The sequence below is a fragment of the Oncorhynchus mykiss genome, chromosome 3, assembly GCF_057628025.1.
Source record: "Oncorhynchus mykiss isolate SJ-2025 chromosome 3, ASM5762802v1, whole genome shotgun sequence".
NCBI classification, from domain to species: Eukaryota; Metazoa; Chordata; class Actinopteri; order Salmoniformes; family Salmonidae; genus Oncorhynchus; species Oncorhynchus mykiss.
In genome coordinates, this window is record NC_143024.1 from 19,967,719 (window position 1) to 19,990,960 (window position 23,242).

Sequence of the window (23,242 nt, forward strand, 5' to 3'; positions counted from 1 at the left end):
GTCAACTCTTTCACACAGGTCTTTCACACAGGTCTACACACAGAGGTTTTGTTCAGCGCCATCTATAACTAGCCTTACTGGCACATTTGATTTTGTTAGATTTCTCTCGCAGTGTGAGGGAGAGACCACTTCATTTTTAATAGAGACATTCAATTTTGTATTTCTCATCCACCTCATCTCTTCATTTAATTGTCAGTCAAATCGTGTTTGTTACTCGTTGTTTTATCCACGAAAAATAAATATGGTACTAAGGATACACGTATTCAGAGATATGACATTTTTCAGTACATGGGGCTCTATAATACAGCTAAAACCATTGACTTCATTCATATGGTCGAGCGCCCTCTGCTGTCTATAAGCAGTATCGGCCATTCCTGCTGTCCCATTTCAGTCTGTTCCCTCCACTGTAATAACTGAACCCCTCCCTCTCTACGTAATCCTACGTGAACTTCGGCAGGAGAAAGTTTTTGGGCGAAAACGTAGCCCTGTCTGTGTGGAGTGGATGTATGGTAATCGGCCTTTGGAAGAAAATAACTTGACATTTTGGCTTGATAAATGGATTTTAACAAAACTTTGTGGCGCTGTAGAATTGTATAGCCCATTGAAGTGCAGAAGCGTTTGTTCCAACTTTCGTTTTTAACTTGTGGCGTTCTGTTTTATTTTTCTCCGACCAAAAGAGACATTGGGGGAGAACCGTATTTACCGGTGACAGTTTTCAAGGGAAAGGGAAAACAAGCGGATTTTGTGCTAAAGAAAAGCAGAAACTCCCCAGGAGAAATGAGAGTGTAATTTTGACCTTTGTGTATGTCGAGCAATACTTTTTAAGGCATTTGTTAACCTCGTTACACATAAGTGTAAGAAGAACATTGGAAAGTGTACTGGTTTTGTAAAAGGTCGTAGTTTCTGATAATTCACCAAAAACTTTGAAAAACATTATGGCGAAGAAGTACGATTTCCTTTTCAAATTATTACTCATCGGAGATAGTGGAGTGGGGAAAACATGTCTGATTATTCGATTTGCTGAGGACAACTTCAACTCAACCTACATATCAACTATCGGTATGTAGCCTAGCTCTACGAAATCTCATTTGATCGGTTATAGCCTAATCGGCCCCAAAATATTCAGCAACCCTTTACATTTGTCATTGCTGATATAGGCACCATTATGTCAGCAACATATATGCCACGTTCTTATCACTTTCACCACGCAGTTATCTCACGTTTCCAGTTCTGCTGTGTTCATGTCTCTACACGTCTCTATCGCTGTCTTCCTATATCTCAATCTGATATCCCTATTGTAGTTCACCTATATTGTTGCTGTGCTGCTGTTTCTATATCTTCTCCATATCCCCCTATCCCCTCCCTCACTTTACCCAGAGGGTCCACCCACCCCCATTCCTTCTATCTCTCCTATCTCTTTTCAGTCTCTCATTAGCAGAAAAATGGTTGTCCTCCCTTGGAATTCACAGTTTAAGACGCCCATCTTCTCTGTCCTCTCTCTCCGTCCCTGTCCTGCAGGAAACACAGATAATAACAAACCCTGAGACTGTGTGTGTGTGTGTGTGTGTGTGTGTATATGGCAGAATGGGGCAGAGCTAGACAGACTTTACTATCCCAGTGAAAGTTTGATGAATTGAGAATGCCTGTCTCACCCTCCATGCATGTCAAAATGGTTTAATTGGCATGACCTATATTTGCTGCAATGTGTGTGGGAATTTAAGTCATTGTCTTCCCTCCCTTCCTGTCGACCTCCTCCCTCCCCTCTCTCTGTCATCCTCCCTTCCTGTCGACCTCCTCCCTCCCCTCTCTCTGTCATCCTCCCTTCCTGTCGACCCACTCCCTCCCCTCTCTCTGTCATCCTCCCTTCCTGTCGACCTCCTCCCTCCCCTCTCTCTGTCATCCTCCCTTCCTGTCGACCTCCTCCCTCCCCTCTCTCTGTCATCCTCCCTTCCTGTCGACCTCCTCCCTCCCCTCTCTCTGTCATCCTCCCTTCCTGTCGACCTCCTCCCTCCCCTCTCTCTGTCATCCTCCCATCCTTTCTTCAGGCATCGACTTTAAAGTAAAGACGATAGACGTGGAGGGAAAGAAAGTCAAACTGCAAGTCTGGTAAGAGAAGAGGATCCAGACAAAGACAGAATGAAAGGTCCATTTAGGACTACTGTTTCCATTTAGGACTACTGTTTCCCATTTAGGACTACTGTTTCCCATTTAGGACTACTGTTTCCCATTTAGGACTACTGTTTCCCATTTAGGACTACTGTTTCCATTTAGGACTACTGTTTCCATTTAGGACTACTGTTTCCATTTAGGAATGCAAGATTTAGATTTTTTTTCATCTTGTCAGACCAAAGACATGCAATCCCAGTAGGCAATAGCTGCAATTTACACTACAAATCAAAATCAAATCAAATACTGTGAAATGCTTACTTACAAACTATTAACCAACAATGGAGTTAGTCCAGGTGGCCGTTTCATTAGTTGTTCAACAGTCTTATGGCTTGGGGGTAGAAGCTGTTAAGGAGCCTTTTGGTCCTAGACTTGGCGCTCCGGTACCACTTGCCGTGCGGTAGCAGAGAGAACAGTCTATGACTTGGGTGACTGGAGTTGTTGACACTTTTTTGGGCCTTCCTCTGACACACCTAGTATATAGGTCCTGGATGTCAGCAAACTTGGCCCCAGTGATGTACTGGGCTGTACACACTACCCTTTGTAGCGCCTTACAGTCAGATGCCGAGCAGTTGCCGTACCAGGCGGTGATGCAACTGGTCAGGATGCTCTTGATTTTTTTATTTTACCTTTATTTAACTAGGCAAGTCAGTTAAGAACAAATTCTTATTTTCAAAGACGGCCTAGGAACAGTGGGTTAACTGCCTTGTTCGACAGAACGACAGATTTTTACCTTGTCAGCTCGGGGATTCGATCTTGCAACCTTTCAGTTACAAGTTCAACGCTCTAACCACTAGGCTACCTGCTGCCCGAAGGTGCAGCAGTAGAACTTATTGAGGATCTGGGGACCCATGCCGAAAAGGTGATGTTGTGCCCTCTTCACAACTGTCTTGGTGTGTTTGGACCATGATAGTTTGTTGGTGATGTGGACACCAAGGAACTTGAAACTCTCGACCAGCTCCACTTCAGTCCTGTCGATGTTATCGGGGGCCAGCTCGGCCCTCCTATTCCTATAGTCCACGTTCAGCTCATTTGTCTTGCTCACATTGAGAGAGAGGTTGTTGTTCTGGCACCACACTGCCAGGTCTCTGACCTCCTCCCTATAGGCTGTCTCATCGTTGTCGGTGATCAGGCCTACCACTGTTGTGTCTTCAGCAAACTTAATGATGGTGTTGGAGTCGTGCTTTGCCACGCAGTTGTGGGTGAACAGGGAGTACAGGAGGGGACTCAACATGCACCCTGAGGGGCCTCAGTGTTGCGAATCAACATGGCAGATGTGTTGTTGCCTACCCTTACCACCTGGGGGTGGCCCGTCAGGAAGTCCAGGATCCAGTTGCAGATGGAAGTGTTTATTCCCAGGGTCCTTAGCTAGTGATTAGCTTTTTTGATCACTGGTGTTGAACACTGAGCTGTAGTCAATGAACAGCATTCTCACATATGTGTTCCATTTGTCCAGGTGGGAAAGGGCAGTGTGGAGTGCAATAGAAATTGCATCATCTGTGGATCTGTTGGGTTGGTATGCGAATTGGAGTGGGTCTAGGGTTTCTGGCATGATGGTGTTGATGTGAGCCATGACCAGCCTTTCAAAGCACTTCATGGCTACCGAAGTGAGTGCTACGGGGCGGTAATCATGTAGGCAGGTTACCTTCGCTTTCTTAGTCACAGGGACTATGGTGGTCTGTTTGAAACGTGTTAATATTACAGACTCTGCCAGGGAGAGGTTAAAAATGTCAGTGAAGACACTTGCCAGTTGGTAATGCTTTGAGTACACGTCCTGGTAATCCATCTGTCCCCGTGGCTTTGTGAATGTTGTCCTGTTTAAAGGACTTGCTCACATCGGCTACGGAGAGCGTGATCATACAGTCATCTGGAACAGCTGGTGCTCTCATGCATGCTTCAGTGTTGCTTGCCTCGAAGCGAGCATAAAGGGCATTTAGCTCGTCTGGTAGGCTCGCGGTGATCAAAAGCATGTGGGCACCTGTTCGTTGAACATCTCATTCCAGATTCATGGGCATTAATATGGTGTTGAGGTCAGGGCTCTGTGCAGGCCAGTCAAGTTCTAACACACCAATCTCGACAAACCATTTTTGTATGGACCTGGCTTTGTGCACGGGGGCTTTGTCATGCTGGAACAGGAAAGGGCATTCCCCAAACTGTTGCCACAAAGTTGGAAGCACAGAATCATCCAGAATGTCATTGTATGCTGTAGTGTTAAGATTTCCCTTCACTGGAACTAAGGGGCCTAACCCGAACCACGAAAAACAGCCCCAGACCATTATTCCTCCTCCACCAAACTGTACAGTTGTCACTATGCATTGGGGCAGGTAGCTTTGTCGTGGCATCAGCCAAACCCAGATTTGTCGGTTGGACTGCCAGATGGTAAAGCGTGATTCATCACTCCAGAGAACATGTTTCCACTGCTCCAGAGTCCAATGGCAGCTAGCTTTACACCACTCTAGCTAATGCTTGGTATTATGCATGGAGATCTTAGGCTTGTGTGAGTCTGTTCGGCCATGGAAACCCATTTCATCAAGCTCCCGATGAACAGTTCTTATGCAGAGGCAGTTTGGAACTTGGTAGTGAATGTTACAACAGACAATTTTTACACGCTACGTGCTTCAACACTCAGCAGTCCCGTTCTGTGAGCTTTTGTGGCCTACCACTTCATGGCTGAGCCGTTGTTGCTCCTAGACGTTTCCACTTCACAATAACAGCACTTACAGTTGACTTGGGCAGTTCTAGCACGAACTGACTTGTAGGAAAGGTTGCATCCTATGACGGTGCCACATTCAAAGTCACTGAGCTCTTCAGTAAGGCCATTCTACTGCCAATGTTTGTCAATGGAGATTGCAAGGCGGTGTGCTTGATTTTTATACACCTGTCAGCAATGGGTGTGGCTGAAATAGCCGAACCCACTAATTTTAGAAGAGGTGTCCACATACTTTTTTTTATATATAGTGTATATCTGGCATATGTCACTGAGTACACTGAGACATTGACTGGCAAGGCCTTTGGTGTAGGCTATGACTTCACCTATGTTTTATCTGCCAGTGAATGCCAGTGAGTTATCATATAGTCAGTCTGAAGCAGCCATAAAGAGTTTATTGAATTGGCATGAAACATACGCATGTCTCATCTCTGTGGATTCCACACCCCTGGTAGAAGTTGTCCTTTGATACAGGATCAGGTTAACCTCCCCAAATCCTGACTTGAGCCGTTAGGGGGGGATGTGCCATACTGACCATCACAGGAGGCTGCTGAGGGGAGAATGGCATGAACGGAGCAAATGGAATGGCACCAAATACCTGGAAACCATGGAAACCATGTGTTTGATGTATTTGTTACCGTTTCACTTATTCCGCTCCAGTCATTAGAGCGAGCCTGTCCTCCCCAATTTAAGGTGCCACCAACCTCCTTTGCTGACCATAGCTCAGTGTGTAGGTGGGGAACTTCTACGTTCTGTGCTGTGAGAACATTAGTGTGACCATAGCGTAATGTTTTTGCAGAAGCGTGGATAAATGATGTGCTGGACACACGTGTGTAAAGGCTGTATGGCTCTGGATATGTAAACAGTGTACTCTTTCAATTGGGTGCTGCATTAGAAAAACAGGAAATGTGTAGAGAAAGAACAGCCACCAACTGCCAACACAGACACATCTGCAGTAGTTTCAGTGCTTACTACAGATTTCAAATCTTAATTTGATCATGCTTTTGTTGCTGAGAATCTTCCTGCAAAGTATGAAATGCAAACTTGTAGTGTTTTTGATTTTTAAAAAGGGTTCTAAAATGTGTAATTTCCACTTTGAAATTTCAGACATGATTTACCCTTATGGAAAATGTATCAACCCCTACAAAAATGTCCAGTAATTATAATCCACATAATAATTCACATTTCCTGATGCTGCAGGATTATTTTCCTGTTGTCGCGAACTGGCTCAAATTAAGATCCTACATCTGTACTCCAGGTTGTTCAAAGAGCTACTTTGGTGAAACATTTTCCCTAATGTATTCTGTTTTCAGGGACACAGCAGGACAGGAGAGGTTTAAGACCATCACTACAGCCTACTACAGAGGAGCTATGGTGAGCCTCTCAACTCTCTCTCAATCAGATCGCAAGTGATTTAATCATCTACACCTGTCTAAAACTGTGAGCACAATCAGAATGTGGACAAGATCAGGACAAAAGGGGCATCTTAGCACCAGGCATAAACGGGCCTTCTCTCTCTCTCTTCACCTTTGTAGATATGAGAGAACATTGTGGGTGTAAGATTATGACTGAAACTATTAGTATCAAATTTCTTACATCCATGAGGTTGATTTTGAATTGCACAATGTTTTATTTTTGTCTGACTCGTGTCTCACGTGATCTCTCAGGGCATCATCCTGGTGTATGACATCACAGATGAGAAGTCATACGAGAACATTCAGAACTGGATGAAGAGCATCAAGGAGGTGACAGGGAAACGCAGACTGACTGTTGACAGGGAAGCAGACTGACTGTTGACAGGGAAGCAGACTGACTGTTGACAGGGAAACGCAGACTGACTGTTGACAGGGAAACACAGACTGACTGTTGACAGGGCAACACAGACTGACTGTTGACAGGGACACACAGACTGACTGTTGACAGGGAAACACAGACTGACTGTTGACAGGGGAACGAAGACTGACTGTTGACAGGGTAACGCAGGCTGACTGTTGACAGGGAGACACAGACTGACTTGACAGGGAAAACACAGACTGACTGTTGACAGGGGAACACGAAGTCTGACTGTTGACAGGGGAACAAAGACTGACTGTTGACAGGGGAACACGAAGACTGACTGTTGACAGGGAAACACGAAGACTGGCTGTTGACAGGGGAACACGAAGACTGGCTGTTGACAGGGGAACACGAAGACTGACTGTTGACAGGGAAACACGAAGACTGACTGTTGACAGGGAAACACGAAGACTGACTGTTGACAGGGAAACACGAAGACTGACTGTTGACAGGGAAACACGAAGACTGACTGTTGACAGGGAAACACGAAGACTGACTGTTGACAGGGGAACACGAAGACTGACTGTTGACAGGGGAACACGAAGACTGACTGTTGACAGGAGAACGAAGACTGACTGTTGACAGGGGAACACGAAGACTGGCTGTTGACAGGGGAACACAAAGACTGGCTGTTGACAGGGGAACACGAAGACTGGCTGTTGACAGGGGAACACGAAGACTGGCTGTTGACAGGGGAACACGACAGAATGACTGTTGTGAAAGAGGGAAGGGACAAGACATGACACAGGCCAGAAAGAAACCGAGGGCAGCATTTTCTCAGGCCTCTAGAAAGGATTTGAAACAATAAAATGAGACATGAGCAACACTACCAGAGGATCTCATTTCCTTATTCCTTGGTCAGTGATGGATGACTTTTAGAAAAGCACGAGGAGCAGAAATGATGTAGCTGTCTCTCCACTGACATTGGAGGCACAGTCCTGGTCCTCATTATAGAAACATGTTAACATTCTTTAGATGAATCAGCCATTATGCACAGGACATTAAACAACCCCTAGACAGACAGTCTTATGGAATGACTGCACAGGACATTAAACAACCCCTAGACAGACAGTCTTATGGAATGACTGCACAGGACATTAAACAACCCCTAGACAGACAGTCTTATGGAATGACTGCACAGGACATTAAACAACCCCTAGACAGACAGTCTTATGGAATGACTGCACAGGACATTAAACAACCCCTAGACAGACAGTCTTATTGAATGACTGCACAGGACATTAAACAACCCCTAGACAGACAGTCTTATGGAATGACTGCACAGGACATTAAACAACCCCTAGACAGACAGTCTTATGGAATGACTGCACAGGACATTATTCTGATTGACCAGACTTCTTATTGCCATCTATAAACCACAGTAACAAGAGTTACATTGAGACTAGATGTTAGTCTGTTTTCTAGGGGGGTTCCTTTAGTGAAGAACGGGGCATACAACTGCACTCCCAGAAACATGTTTACATTTGTTTAATTTTGTTTGCATAGTTAACAAAGATAACAGTTCAAAGTGAACATTTTGAAATGAGTTCATGATTCCCCATCTGAACCAAGAGTTAGACGTGGCTCCAAATTAGAGCTGAATTAAAGCCTCTCCTAGAGGGTGCTTGGGGAGGCAGAACTAAGGGCAGAAGTTGAGGGATACATCATTGAAATATAAAATGGATGCGATGGATGCCAACTCCCTATCTTTTATCCCCCAGAATGCATCAGCGGGGGTCAGCCGGATGTTGCTAGCTAACAAGTGTGACATTGAGGCCAAGAGGAAGGTATCCAAGGAAACGGGGGAAAAGGTGAGCCTCTACCATTTGTATGATCATTGTTTTGATTATGAAGTGTTTTCTTTCAATGATATTGACACTGATGTGCAGATGTTAGTGATGGATGAATGGATGTGTGGATCACTGAGGGAGAAGAGCTCCGACTTTTCAACCTGAAGATCACTGACGTCATGATTTGACCTCGTATTTTTCTGAGTTCCCAGTTGTTTTGAACGTGGCATAAACTCTGCTGATTAGGAGAGGGAAGTGGCATCATATCCTGCTGTAATCACACTTGTCTTCTGTTGTTGACAGCTGGCAAAGGATCATGGGATCAGATTCTTTGAGACCAGTGCAAAGGCCAGCATCAATGTTGATGAGGTGAGATAAATATGTTATTTTAGATATTATATTTATGTTCTTTATCCATTCACAGAGTCTGTCTTCATCTGGTCCTTCATTATGCATTTCACATGGGGAATATGGGTGATATGTTGTCCTTTTCATACAGGTTACATGTGCCACATAGCCTAATAATCCCCATACCCCCTCTCATCTACTGTTACCCTTTCTCTGCCCCTCTCTCCCTCCACCTCTTCCTGCCTCTCTGTAGTCTTTTATGGCTTTGGCTCGAGATATTCTACTGAAGTCCAGCAAGAAGCCGGGCCCCACAGGTCGCGAGGTCAAAATCACCAACGCTGAGAAGAAATCCTCCAAATGTCTCCTACTGTAGAGGCAGAGCTGGCCTGTCCTGCCTGACTCTTCGTTGCCTGAGGGAACTATCACATATAGGAACACTATTATTGCAAAGGAAATGGTTTCAAAGGCGCAATCCACAAGTTCTCTGTCCCCTGTGGCAACAAGATCCATTTCAAACACTATTGACTTGAAAAAATAGTAATGTTTTCATTTACTTCCCCCTTTCCCCTTTAAAAAGTGCTAACTACACTTTTTTTGACCAGAAAGCAAACTTCTGGATTGCACTTTTAATGACCATGAAACTGTGTTAAGGTGGTCCAAGGGCATTTTGCAGAGGAATATCCAGTGGTTTGTTTAACCAATAGGATGAACACCACCTTGATTTCAACCAAAACATGTTTTGTATCAACTGTCTTCAATCTTCTGCAATGGCTTTGTTGTCTTGGTGACTGACTGATTGACATGGTATGTTTACACTCCACCAGAGCCATACAGAGTTAAGGAAAATATCTTCCATGTTGGCTCCACATGTTCCTTGAGACAACATTCCAAAATGAATTCCTTCTACAATGATCTGTTGAACTAGATTTTTTGGAACCAACATGGTGGTCGATCAAATTCTAAATCCCAAACTGAGTTTGCTGAACTCTGTAATCCCATGGCTCTGGACTTCACACTGTAGAGTAGTGGTACACAGCTCCTTAATGGAACAAGAGTCTGCTGTATTTCATTCTATCTCTCTATGTCAATTATTTTTCCTTGATTAACCAGGAACATTAACAAGTGACCTTTCAGTCAAACTGCCAATCACATTCTTGCTTTTTGATTGAACAGTTGATGTAACAGTAGATTGTCTCGAGAGTGTAATCACTGGGCTCCTCGGATCGAAATGAGTTCCTGATGGAGAGACAAGGTCAAAAAGCAGCAGGTATTACTGTAACATTAAAGGTAACTACTACCATAATGGGGACCCTAGAGGACCTGAGTTGTGCACCGCTGCCATAGAATCACTTTTCAGTGTCATAGCCAAAGAATTTAAATTAGGACAACACACAGACATTCCTTTCCATTTGTTTTATTTCTATGTTCATAGCAGCTCATAGCTGTTTAGGAGGAGCACGGGGCATTCTAGAGACTGACGGGAGTTTAGATCTATATGCTGTAACTATGGTGATGGTACATTATGCTCTTAAAGGGATAGTTCACCCTGAATTGTAATTTTGCCTGTGTTTTCCACACTACGTAAATATGAGTGATCTGGGTTGTGCCTGTTGTAAACTATTCTTCTACTACATAAAGTGTGGTACATGGATGGACTGAGGATGTGGAAGAGGGAGACAGGGAAGTGCAAATGAGAGGAGAGGAGTGATGAGAGAATGAGATGGATAGATGAAGCAAGGGAACAAAAACAGATGAATAAAGCAAGTGTCATAGAGACACGATGGAATGATGCTGATGAGAGTTGGTCATAGAGGGATGAGATGTTCTCTTTTTGCTGATAGACAAACTGACCCTTTCTGATCTGATAGACATACTGACCCTTTCTGATCTGATAGACAAACTGACCCTTTCTGATCTGATAGACAAACTGACCCTTTCTGATCTGATAGACAAACTGACCCTTTCTGATCTGATAGACAAACTGACCCTTTCTGATCTGATAGACAAACTGACCCTTTCTGATCTGATAGACATACTGACCCTTTCTGATCTGATAGACAAACTGACCCTTTCTGATCTGATAGACATACTGACCCTTTCTGATCTGATAGACATACTGACCCTTTCTGATCTGATAGACAAACTGACCCTTTCTGATCTGATAGACAAACTGACCCTTTCTGATCTGATAGACAAACTGACCCTTTCTGATCTGATAGACATACTGACCCTTTCTGATCTGATAGACATACTGACCCTTTCTGATCTGATAGACAAACTGACCTTTTCTGATCTGATAGACAAACTGACCCTTTCTGATCTGATAGACATACTGACCCTTTCTGATCTGATAGACAAACTGACCCTTTCTGATCTGATAGACATACTGACCCTTTCTGATCTGATAGACAAACTGACCGTTTCTGATCTGATAGACATACTGACCCTTTCTGATCTGATAGACATACTGACCATTTCTGATCTGATAGACATACTGACCCTTTCTGATCTGATAGACAAACTGACCCTTTCTGATCTGATAGACATACTGACCCTTTCTGATCTGATAGACATACTGACCCTTTCTGATCTGATAGACAAACTGACCATTTCTGATCTGATAGACATACTGACCCTTTCTGATCTGATAGACATACTGACCCTTTCTGATCTGATAGACAAACTGACCATTTCTGATCTGATAGACATACTGACCCTTTCTGATCTGATAGACAAACGGACCTTTTCTGATCTGATAGACATACTGACCCTTTCTGATCTGATAGACAAACGGACCTTTTCTGATCTGATAGACATACTGACCCTTTCTGATCTGATAGACAAACTGACCCTTTCTGATGTGATAGACATACTGACCCTTTCTGATCTGATAGACATACTGACCCTTTCTGATCTGATAGACATACTGACCCTTTCTGATCTGATAGACATACTGACCCTTTCTGATGTGATAGACATACTGACCCTTTCTGATCTGATAGACATACTGACCCTTTCTGATCTGATAGACATACTGACCCTTTCTGATCTGATAGACAAACTGACCTTTTATCTCATGCACCTGTTCAACAGCTTTGGAAAAAAAGAAACACCCTTCCTTCCTCTTTCAGACAGACCAGGGCCCTGGTCCAATGCACCCCTGGAGGTAATCGCTGATGTACTAGATAGATTTGCAAATATATCTCTCCATATATCATTTACTGTACTGTGATTGGACAAGACTTCCACCTCGATACTCTCACCAATCCAAACGTGTCTGATCAGTGATTACTCTGAAGGAAGGAAGGAATGATGTATCTTCCCATGCCAGACACTACATATTCATTACTGTGCCAGCAAGCTTCTCTGTCTATGGGTTCATTTCAATACTCTAAAGTGGCTTCTGGGAAGAAGACAAGGGGAAGAAGCTACTCCAGACTATTGAGATGATGCACCCTGTGTGTTTTTACTCTGATATCTCACTGTCCCCTCCCTCACCTTTCCTCTTTTCCTTCACACACATTTTCACCCTATCAACCATTCCTTATCTGATCAATTATCTTATGATCAATTATCTTATGACCAATTTACAGTTTACATAGGCGCTGCTTAGCCTATTCAATAAAAGACTGTCAAAAAGAACCCTTCTATTTTGTAGGATTATATTTGAATTTTCTCAGAGAGAATTGCATTTTGGTGCATCACTCTTGTCTCTCCCACTAAAATAGTGTATCTCAGCTTACAGGAATCAGTGCATTGTCTCCCACTCTCCAAACCTTCACAGTTTCATGAATAAATCTAACATAAATGTTCTTGTTGAGCCCCTCCCCATTCTTCCCCCTGGTATGTATAGGCCTATATAAGAGATGAGGATGGAACCAAAGTGAAACATAATGTAACATGCAGACAGTCCTATAGTGTGAGACGTGTATAATAGTGAACTACAACTGCCTATTGTCCTGGGACTACAAACTTCCTGGAGGCCTCACAGTGCAGTGAAATCCTATCTGATTGGCTGGCTGCAGTAAACCTTGAAGGTGGATGCCCCTCCCTCGCAGCATCAGCACCAGGACACGCGGGCTTTGCCGCATCCTCCACGCGCGACTGGCGTGCCTTTTCGTCACATGACGAAGTGTCGGTTTACAAACACTAGGCATTCCTTTCTTTTGCCTCTATGGTGAAGGAAAGATAATGGAGGGGTGGGGTGATGGTGAACGGGAAAGAGAAGAATGATCATCAGCAAGGCTCTTAGACTTGGGAAACGGATGTGTGTGAAACTGGAACCGATCCTTGAGGTGTGTGTGTGACGTATAATTCGGTGCAGTGAGGTAGATGTCCGGGATATACACGAGCAGAACGGGAGGCCCGCGTGACTGCTGCAGGGAAGAGAGAAGAGGACAGAGGGGGTGAATTTGTGTGGTCCATCGCAAAACTCCCATGGAGGTAAAATATGGAAAGAGGAGGAATAGCAAATGAAAACAGCACAAACGTGCGGACGGCTCAAGGAGAATGGACTTTCTATAATTGATGTACGTTTACTTTCGACGGATTTAAGTAATTTCTTAACCTGAACGGTTTGCCGACCTAACCGATTAAGGTCTGATCAAGAGCTATCTCTCTCATCCTTCGGATAGGTCCGGTAGTCGGACCTTCGTGAGGACAGGACAACTCGGGCCTTGTTTCGATGCTTGTTCCTCGTCACCTTGACAAGATCCAGACCCACTCACCGCCACACAATACATATGGTTTCTTATTACGGTAGAAACAACGGGATATCTGGTGCTTAATAACTGGTGCTGCTACAGGACTGCGGCCTCGGGGCTCCGCCCACCGCAATGCTTATGGGCCTTGGAAGGTAGAGATATGGAGACAGAGGAACAGAACGGAGCTGTGTGTCGTAAATGCATTCATGTTCTCAAGGATTAGCCCTAGGTATTTTTTCTTATTTTTCTCCTCACGTGAACATGTTGAAGTTTGTCTGGGGTGCAGATGTAATAGGACATATACACTCTGCTAAGCAGCTATTGCTGTTTTCATATGCTAAATAGCCCAGTCTTCTGAGTTGAGAGTTTTTGGAAACTGCACTGTGGAACCTTGGGAATTGCACAAGGGCTTTGTCATCTGCCAATTGACAACCCAGGGCCAAAGTGAAAAGGGGGTGATTTTTTTCAAAGCAACAAACTCTCCATCTCTCTTTTACACACACACACCGCATATAGGCTTACACACACGCACACATACACAGACTCACCACTCTCCACACATACACACACCAGCCATGCCATCCCCGTCAGACTCCAGCAGTGTAGTGTCAGCCTCTGGGTCTAGGGGCTGGTCAGATAGCTGCCGGGGCATGTCTGGCCGTCAGGGTGGGGCCAAACTGCTGCTGTACCTGGGGCTGTGCCACCTGGGCCTGGGGGCCATGGTCCTGGCCTTCTCCTTCACCAGCATGGCCTTCACATCCTCAGCCCGCGTCCGACAGTCCTGCCCCTTCTGGGCCGGCTTCTTTGTGAGTATCCTGTGGGAGCATCTCTAAATGGGCTGAATCACTACCTTTCCTTCGTCTGCACTGACAAGGAGGGACTATTGTGGAGACCTAAATATCATGTTTAGCAGGATAATCATAAGTCCATTATGCAATGGAGGAACATGATCGTAATGCAAAAAAATAGATTTATATTTTACAGATGTGGGACCTTCATTTGATCACTATTTCATGCAAAGCATGAAATGCAAACTTGTAGTGTATTTGAGTTTTTCCACTTTGACATTTCTGACTTGATTTGCCCTAACTGAAAATGTATCAACCCCTACAAAAATATACGCAAATTATAATTCACATAATAATTCACATTTCCTTTTGCAGCAGGATTATTGTCCAAACTGCACCAAACTGTCTCAAATGAAGATCCTACATCTGAATGTGAAACTCACCCCTGAAAAGACAGAAGGCTGTTTTATAGGTGAAAGTAATATGGAGAATGTCTCTGTCAGAGGGAGATGGAGTGCAGATGGAGGAAAGGATTCATGGAGGAAACCTCTTCAGAATATTGAAATGATTCCATATTTCCTGGCTGTGGTTGATTGTGTTCTAGATGTGATAATTGATGAATGTATTTTCCTTACTGTAATTGGTGTGTTGTTCTTAGGTTGTGGCATCAGGGTTAGTTGGACTTATCTCATGGAGAAGACCACTCACTCTTGTGGTGAGTAGTACACAAGTGTCTATTTATATGTCTATGGTGTGTGTGTGTGTGTTTGTGCGTGTGTGTGTGTGTGTTTGTGCGTGTGTGTGTGTGTGTGTGTTTGTGCGTGTGTTTGTGTGTGTGTGTGTTTGTGCGTGTGTATGTTTGTGCGTGTGTATGTAACTGACCAACCTGCTACCTGATTGGAACACAGGTCATCTGCACACCGAGCCCACCGAGCTACAGCCTATAGGCAGCTAGAACAAGTATTTAGGCCACAGGCAAGGTTACTCATCCCATGTGTGTCCTCCCCATGTCTCCCTCTCCAGGTGTCCCTCTTCATGCTGCTGTCTGCTGTGTGTGTCATCCTTAGTCTGGCTGGATCCATGCTCTCCTGTCAGAACGCACAGATGGTCAAGTCACTCCTCACCTGCCAGGTATGTAGGGAAAGGGGAAATGGGTTGCACCACTAAATGCATTCAACCAAAATGTGTCTTCCGCATTTAACCCAACCCATCTGAATCAGAGAGGTGCACACAGCCCTGTGGAGAGTATGTGTGTGTGTGTGTGTGTGTGGGTGAGGGGGTGATGTGTGTGTGTTAATTATCTGTGTGTGTTTTGCAGGTGGAGAATGGGTTGTGTGTGTGTTGCGCCCCAACACACTCCTGCTCTATAAACGAGGAGGAGACCCTGGTACTCTACCTAAACGCAGACTGCCACTCTGTCAGACATCAGCTCAAGGTGTGTGTGTGTTTAATGACATCTCAGTGTGTGTCTGTGTTTAATGACAGCTCAGTGTGTGTGTGTTTAATGACAGCTCAATGTGGGTGTGTTTAATGACAGCTTAGTGTGTGTGTTTAATGACAGCTGAGTGTGTGTTTATTAATGACAGGTAAGTGTGTGTGTGTTTAATGACAGCTCAGTGTGCGTGTTTAATGACAGCTCAGTGTGTGTGTTTAATGACAGATCAGTGTGTGTGTTTAATGACAGCTCAGTGTGTGTGTTTAATGACAGCTCAGTGTGTGTGTTTAATGACAGCTCAGTGTGTGTGTGTTTAATGACAGCTCAGTGTGTGTGTGTTTTATGACAGCTCAGTGTGTGTGTGTTTAATGACAGCTCAGTGTGTGTGTGTTTTATGACAGCTCAGTGTGTGTCTGTGTTTAATGACAGCTCAATGTGGGTGTGTTTAATGACAGCTTAGTGTGTGTGTTTAATGACAGCTGAGTGTGTGTTTATTAATGACAGGTAAGTGTGTGTGTGTTTAATGACAGCTCAGTGTGCGTGTTTAATGACAGCTCAGTGTGTGTGTTTAATGACAGCTCAGTGTGTGTGTGTTTAATGACAGCTCAGTGTGTGTGTTTTATGACAGCTCAGTGTGTGTGTTTAATGGCAGCTCAGTGTGTGTGTTTAATGACAGCTCAGTGTGTGTGTGTTTAATGACAGCTCAGTGTGTGTTTAATGGCAGCTCAGTGTGTGTGTTTAATGACAGCTCAGTGTGTGTGTTTAATGGCAGCTCAGTGTGTGTGTTTAATGACAGCTCAGTGTGTGTGTTTAATGACAGCTCAGTGTGTGTGTTTAATGGCAGCTCAGTGTGTGTGTGTTTAATGACAGCTCAGTGTGTGTGTTTAATGACAGCTCAGTGTGTGTGTTTAATGACAGCTCAGTGTGTGTGTTTAATGACAGCTCAGTGTGTGTGTTTTATGACAGCTCAGTGTGTGTGTTTAATGACAGCTCAGTGTGTGTGTTTAATGACAGCTCAGTGTGTGTGTTTAATGGCAGCTCAGTGTGTGTGTGTTTAATGACAGCTCAGTGTGTGTGTGTTTAATGACAGATCAGTGTGTGTGTTTAATGGCAGCTCAGTGTGTGTGTTTAATGACAGCTCAGTGTGTGTGTTTAATGACAGCTCAGTGTGTGTGTTTTATGACAGCTCAGTGTGTGTGTTTAATGGCAGCTCAGTGTGTGTGTTTAATGGCAGCTCAGTGTGTGTGTTTAATGACAGCTCAGTGTGTGTGTTTAATGGCAGCTCAGTGTGTGTGTTTAATGACAGCTCAGTGTGTGTGTTTAATGACAGCTCAGTGTGTGTGTTTTATGACAGCTCAGTGTGTGTGTTTAATGGCAGCTCAGTGTGTGTGTTTAATGGCAGCTCAGTGTGTGTGTGTTTAATGACAGCTCAGTGTGTGTGTTTTATGACAGCTCAGTGTGTGTGTTTAATGGCAGCTCAGTGTGTGTGTTTTATGACAGCTCAGTGTGTGTGTTTAATGACAGCTCAGTGTGTGTGTTTAATGACAGCTCAGTGTGTGTGTTTAATGACAGCTCAGTGTGTGTGTTTTATGACAGCTCAGTGTGTGTGTGTTTAATGACAGCTCAGTGTGTGTGTTTAATGACAGCTCAGTGTGTGTGTTTAATGACAGCTCAGTGTGTGTGTTTAATGGCAGCTCAGTGTGTGTGTTTAATGACAGCTCAGTGTGTGTGTTTAATGGCAGCTCAGTGTGTGTGTTTAATGACAGCTCAGTGTGTGTGTTTAATGACAGCTCAGTGTGTGTGTTTTATGACAGCTCAGTGTGTGTGTTTAATGGCAGCTCAGTGTGTGTGTTTAATGGCAGCTCAGTGTGTGTGTGTTTAATGACAGCTCAGTGTGTGTGTTTTATGACAGCTCAGTGTGTGTGTTTAATGGCAGCTCAGTGTGTGTGTTTTATGACAGCTCAGTGTGTGTGTTTAATGACAGCTCAGTGTGTGTGTTTAATGACAGCTCAGTGTGTGTGTGTTTAATGACAGCTCAGTGTGTGTGTTTAATGACAGCTCAGTGTGTGTGTTTAATGACAGCTCAGTGTGTGTGTTTAATGACAGCTCAGTGTGTGTGTTTAATGACAGCTCAGTGTGTGTGTTTAATGACAGCTCAGTGTGTGTGTTTTATGACAGCTCAGTGTGTGTGTGTTTAATGACAGCTCAGTGTGTGTGTTTAATGACAGCTCAGTGTGTGTGTTTAATGACAGCTCAGTGTGTGTGTTTAATGACAGCTCAGTGTGTGTGTTTAATGACAGCTCAGTGTGTGTGTTTTATGACAGCTCAGTGTGTGTGTGTTTAATGACAGCTCAGTGTGTGTGTTTTATGACAGCTCAGTGTGTGTGTTTAATGACAGCTCAGTGTGTGTGTTTAATGACAGCTCAGTGTGTGTGTTTAATTGCAGCTCAGTGTGTGTGTTTAATGACAGCTCAGTGTGTGTGTTTAATGACAGCTCAGTGTGTGTGTTTTATGACAGCTCAGTGTGTGTGTGTTTAATGACAGCTCAGTGTGTGTGTTTAATGGCAGCTCAGTGTGTGTGTTTAATGACAGCTCAGTGTGTGTGTTTAATGACAGCTCAGTGTGTGTGTTTTATGACAGCTCAGTGTGTGTGTGTTTAATGGCAGCTCAGTGTGTGTGTTTAATGACAGCTCAGTGTGTGTGTTTAATGGCAGCTCAGTGTGTGTGTTTAATGACAGCTCAGTGTGTGTGTTTAATGACAGCTCAGTGTGTGTGTTTAATGACAGCTCAGTGTGTGTGTTTAATGACAGCTCAGTGTGTGTGTTTAATGACAGCTCAGTGTGTGTGTTTAATGACAGCTCAGTGTGTGTGTTTAATGGCAGCTCAGTGTGTGTGTTTAATGACAGCTCAGTGTGTGTGTTTAATGACAGCTCAGTGTGTGTGTGTGTTTAATGACAGCTCAGTGTGTGTGTTTAATGACAGCTCAGTGTGTGTGTTTAATGACAGCTCAGTGTGTGTGTGTGTGTTTAATGACAGCTCAGTGTGTGTGTTTAATGACAACTCAGTGTGTGTGTTTAATGACAGCTCAGTGTGTGTGTTTAATGACAGCTCAGTGTGTGTGTTTAATGACAGCTCAGTGTGTGTGTGTTTAATGGCAGCTCAGTGTGTGTGTTTAATGACAGCTCAGTGTGTGTGTTTAATGACAGCTCAGTGTGTGTGTTTAATGACAGCTCAGTGTGTGTGTTTAATGGCAGCTCAGTGTGTGTGTTTAATGACAGCTCAGTGTGTGTGTTTAATGACAGCTCAGTGTGTGTGTGTGTTTAATGACAGCTCAGTGTGTGTGTTTAATGACAGCTCAGTGTGTGTGTTTAATGACAGCTCAGTGTGTGTGTGTGTTTAATGACAGCTCAGTGTGTGTGTTTAATGACAGCTCAGTGTGTGTGTTTTATGACAGCTCAGTGTGTGTGTTTAATGGCAGCTCAGTGTGTGTGTTTAGTGACAGCTCAGTGTGCGTGTTCAATGACAGCTCAGTGTGTGTGTTTTATGACAGCTCAGTGTGTGTGTGTTTAATGACAGCTCAGTGTGTGTGTTTAATGACAGCTCAGTGTGTGTGTTTAATGACAGCTCAGTGTGTGTGTTTAATGACAGCTCAATGTGTGTGTTTTATGGCAGCTCAATGTGTGTGTTTTATGGCAGCTCAATGTGTGTGTTTAATGACAGCTCAGTGTGTGTGTTTAATGACAGCTCAGTGTGTGTGTTTAATGACAGCTCAGTGTGTGTGTTTAATGACAGCTCAGTGTGTGTGTTTAATGACAGCTCAGTGTGTGTGTTTAATGACAGCTCAGTGTGTGTGTTTAATGGCAGCTCAGTGTGTGTGTTTAATGACAGCTCAGTGTGTGTGTTTAATGGCAGCTCAGTGTGTGTGTTTAATGACAGCTCAGTGTGTGTGTGTTTAATGACAGCTCAGTGTGTGTGTGTTTAATGACAGCTCAGTGTGTGTGTTTAATGGCAGCTCAGTGTGTGTGTTTAATGGCAGCTTAGTGTGTGTGTTTAATGACAGCTCAGTGTGTGTGTGTTTAATGACAGCTCAGTGTGTGTGTGTAATGACAGCTCAGTGTGTGTGTTTAATGACAGCTCAGTGTGTGTGTTTAATGACAGCTCAGTGTGTGTGTTTAATGGCAGCTCAGTGTGTGTGTTTAATGACAGCTCAGTGTGTGTGTTTAATGACAGCTCAGTGTGTGTGTTTAATGGCAGCTCAGTGTGTGTGTGTTTAATGACAGCTCAGTGTGTGTGTTTAATGACAGCTCAGTGTGTGTGTTTTATGACAGCTCAGTGTGTGTGTTTAATGGCAGCTCAGTGTGTGTGTTTAATGGCAGCTCAGTGTGTGTGTGTTTAATGACAGCTCAGTGTGTGTGTTTTATGACAGCTCAGTGTGTGTGTTTAATGGCAGCTCAGTGTGTGTGTTTTATGACAGCTCAGTGTGTGTGTTTAATGACAGCTCAGTGTGTGTGTTTAATGACAGCTCAGTGTGTGTGTGTTTAATGACAGCTCAGTGTGTGTGTTTAATGACAGCTCAGTGTGTGTGTTTAATGACAGCTCAGTGTGTGTGTTTAATGACAGCTCAGTGTGTGTGTTTAATGACAGCTCAGTGTGTGTGTTTAATGACAGCTCAGTGTGTGTGTTTTATGACAGCTCAGTGTGTGTGTGTTTAATGACAGCTCAGTGTGTGTGTTTAATGACAGCTCAGTGTGTGTGTTTAATGACAGCTCAGTGTGTGTGTTTAATGACAGCTCAGTGTGTGTGTTTAATGACAGCTCAGTGTGTGTGTTTTATGACAGCTCAGTGTGTGTGTGTTTAATGACAGCTCAGTGTGTGTGTTTTATGACAGCTCAGTGTGTGTGTTTAATGACAGCTCAGTGTGTGTGTTTAATGACAGCTCAGTGTGTGTGTTTAATGGCAGCTCAGTGTGTGTGTTTAATGACAGCTCAGTGTGTGTGTTTAATGACAGCTCAGTGTGTGTGTTTTATGACAGCTCAGTGTGTGTGTGTTTAATGACAGCTCAGTGTGTGTGTTTAATGGCAGCTCAGTGTGTGTGTTTAATGACAGCTCAGTGTGTGTGTTTAATGACAGCTCAGTGTGTGTGTTTTATGACAGCTCAGTGTGTGTGTGTGTTTAATGGCAGCTCAGTGTGTGTGTTTAATGACAGCTCAGTGTGTGTGTTTAATGGCAGCTCAGTGTGTGTGTTTAATGACAGCTCAGTGTGTGTGTTTAATGACAGCTCAGTGTGTGTGTTTAATGACAGCTCAGTGTGTGTGTTTAATGACAGCTCAGTGTGTGTGTTTAATGACAGCTCAGTGTGTGTGTTTAATGACAGCTCAGTGTGTGTGTTTAATGGCAGCTCAGTGTGTGTGTTTAATGACAGCTCAGTGTGTGTGTTTAATGACAGCTCAGTGTGTGTGTGTGTGTTTAATGACAGCTCAGTGTGTGTGTTTAATGACAGCTCAGTGTGTGTGTTTAATGACAGCTCAGTGTGTGTGTGTGTTTAATGACAGCTCAGTGTGTGTGTTTAATGACAACTCAGTGTGTGTGTTTAATGACAGCTCAGTGTGTGTGTTTAATGACAGCTCAGTGTGTGTGTTTAATGACAGCTCAGTGTGTGTGTGTTTAATGGCAGCTCAGTGTGTGTGTTTAATGACAGCTCAGTGTGTGTGTTTAATGACAGCTCAGTGTGTGTGTTTAATGACAGCTCAGTGTGTGTGTTTAATGGCAGCTCAGTATGTGTGTTTAATGACAGCTCAGTGTGTGTGTTTAATGACAGCTCAGTGTGTGTGTGTGTTTAATGACAGCTCAGTGTGTGTGTTTAATGACAGCTCAGTGTGTGTGTTTAATGACAGCTCAGTGTGTGTGTGTGTTTAATGACAGCTCAGTGTGTGTGTTTAATGACAGCTCAGTGTGTGTGTTTTATGACAGCTCAGTGTGTGTGTTTAATGGCAGCTCAGTGTGTGTGTTTAGTGACAGCTCAGTGTGCGTGTTTAATGACAGCTCAGTGTGTGTGTTTTATGACAGCTCATTGTGTGTGTGTTTAATGACAGCTCAGTGTGTGTGTTTAATGACAGCTCAGTGTGTGTGTTTAATGACAGCTCAGTGTGTGTGTTTAATGACAGCTCAATGTGTGTGTTTTATGGCAGCTCAATGTGTGTGTTTTATGGCAGCTCAATGTGTGTGTTTAATGACAGCTCAGTGTGTGTGTTTAATGACAGCTCAGTGTGTGTGTTTAATGACAGCTCAGTGTGTGTGTTTAATGACAGCTCAGTGTGTGTGTTTAATGACAGCTCAGTGTGTGTGTTTAATGACAGCTCAGTGTGTGTGTTTAATGGCAGCTCAGTGTGTGTGTTTAATGACAGCTCAGTGTGTGTGTTTAATGGCAGCTCAGTGTGTGTGTTTAATGACAGCTCAGTGTGTGTGTGTTTAATGACAGCTCAGTGTGTGTGTGTTTAATGACAGCTCAGTGTGTGTGTTTAATGGCAGCTCAGTGTGTGTGTTTAATGGCAGCTTAGTGTGTGTGTTTAATGACAGCTCAGTGTGTGTGTGTTTAATGACAGCTCAGTGTGTGTGTGTAATGACAGCTCAGTGTGTGTGTTTAATGACAGCTCAGTGTGTGTGTTTAATGACAGCTCAGTGTGTGTGTTTAATGGCAGCTCAGTGTGTGTGTTTAATGACAGCTCAGTGTGTGTGTTTAATGACAGCTCAGTGTGTGTGTTTAATGGCAGCTCAGTGTGTGTGTGTTTAATGACAGCTCAGTGTGTGTGTTTAATGGCAGCTCAGTGTGTGTGTTTTATGACAGCTCAGTGTGTGTGTTTAATGACAGCTCAGTGTGTGTGTTTAATGACAGCTCAGTGTGTGTGTTTTATGACAGCTCAGTGTGTGTGTTTAATGGCAGCTCAGTGTGTGTGTGTTTAATGACAGCTCAGTGTGTGTGTTTAATGACAGCTCAGTGTGTGTGTTTAATGACAGCTCAGTGTGTGTGTTTAATGACAGCTCAGTGTGTGTGTTTAATGACAGCTCAATGTGTGTGTTTTATGGCAGCTCAATGTGTGTGTTTTATGGCAGCTCAATGTGTGTGTTTAATGACAGCTCAGTGTGTGTGTTTAATGACAGCTCAGTGTGTGTGTTTAATGACAGCTCAGTGTGTGTTTAATGACAGCTCAGTGTGTGTGTTTAATGACAGCTCAGTGTGTGTGTTTAATGACAGCTCAGTGTGTGTGTTTAATGGCAGCTCAGTGTGTGTGTTTAATGGCAGCTCAGTGTGTGTGTTTAATGACAGCTCAGTGTGTGTGTTTAATGACAGCTCAGTGTGTGTGTTTAATGACAGCTCAGTGTGTGTGTTTAATGACAGCTCAGTGTGTGTGTTTAATGGCAGCTCAGTGTGTGTGTTTAATGACAGCTCAGTGTGTGTGTTTAATGGCAGC

At 43.8% G+C, this 23,242-nt stretch overlaps 2 protein-coding genes across 3 annotated transcripts in view; both read left to right on the forward strand.

Moving 5' to 3' along the window:
- The first annotated feature begins 7 nt into the window (after window positions 1-7).
- LOC110520870 (ras-related protein Rab-13) lies at window positions 8-12,489 on the forward strand. Its single transcript, XM_036967848.2, has 7 exons — window positions 8-1,059; window positions 2,046-2,106; window positions 6,187-6,247; window positions 6,541-6,618; window positions 8,431-8,520; window positions 8,803-8,868; window positions 9,101-12,489. Exons 1-7 carry the CDS (start codon window positions 936-938, stop codon window positions 9,218-9,220), a joined length of 600 nt encoding a protein of 199 aa, XP_036823743.1. The 5' UTR covers window positions 8-935; the 3' UTR covers window positions 9,221-12,489.
- A 426-nt stretch (window positions 12,490-12,915) lies between these two features.
- The window catches only part of LOC110520796 (protein ENTREP3), a 45,236-nt gene continuing 34,909 nt past the window's right edge, over window positions 12,916-23,242 (forward strand). For both annotated transcript variants that reach the window (XM_036967901.2, XM_090223945.1), the window contains exons 1-4: window positions 12,916-14,356; window positions 14,997-15,053; window positions 15,362-15,469; window positions 15,657-15,773. In XM_036967901.2, coding sequence (XP_036823796.2) covers window positions 14,126-14,356; window positions 14,997-15,053; window positions 15,362-15,469; window positions 15,657-15,773 — 513 coding nt within the window. In that variant the 5' untranslated portion in view covers window positions 12,916-14,125. The remainder of the gene's footprint in view (window positions 14,357-14,996; window positions 15,054-15,361; window positions 15,470-15,656; window positions 15,774-23,242) is intronic.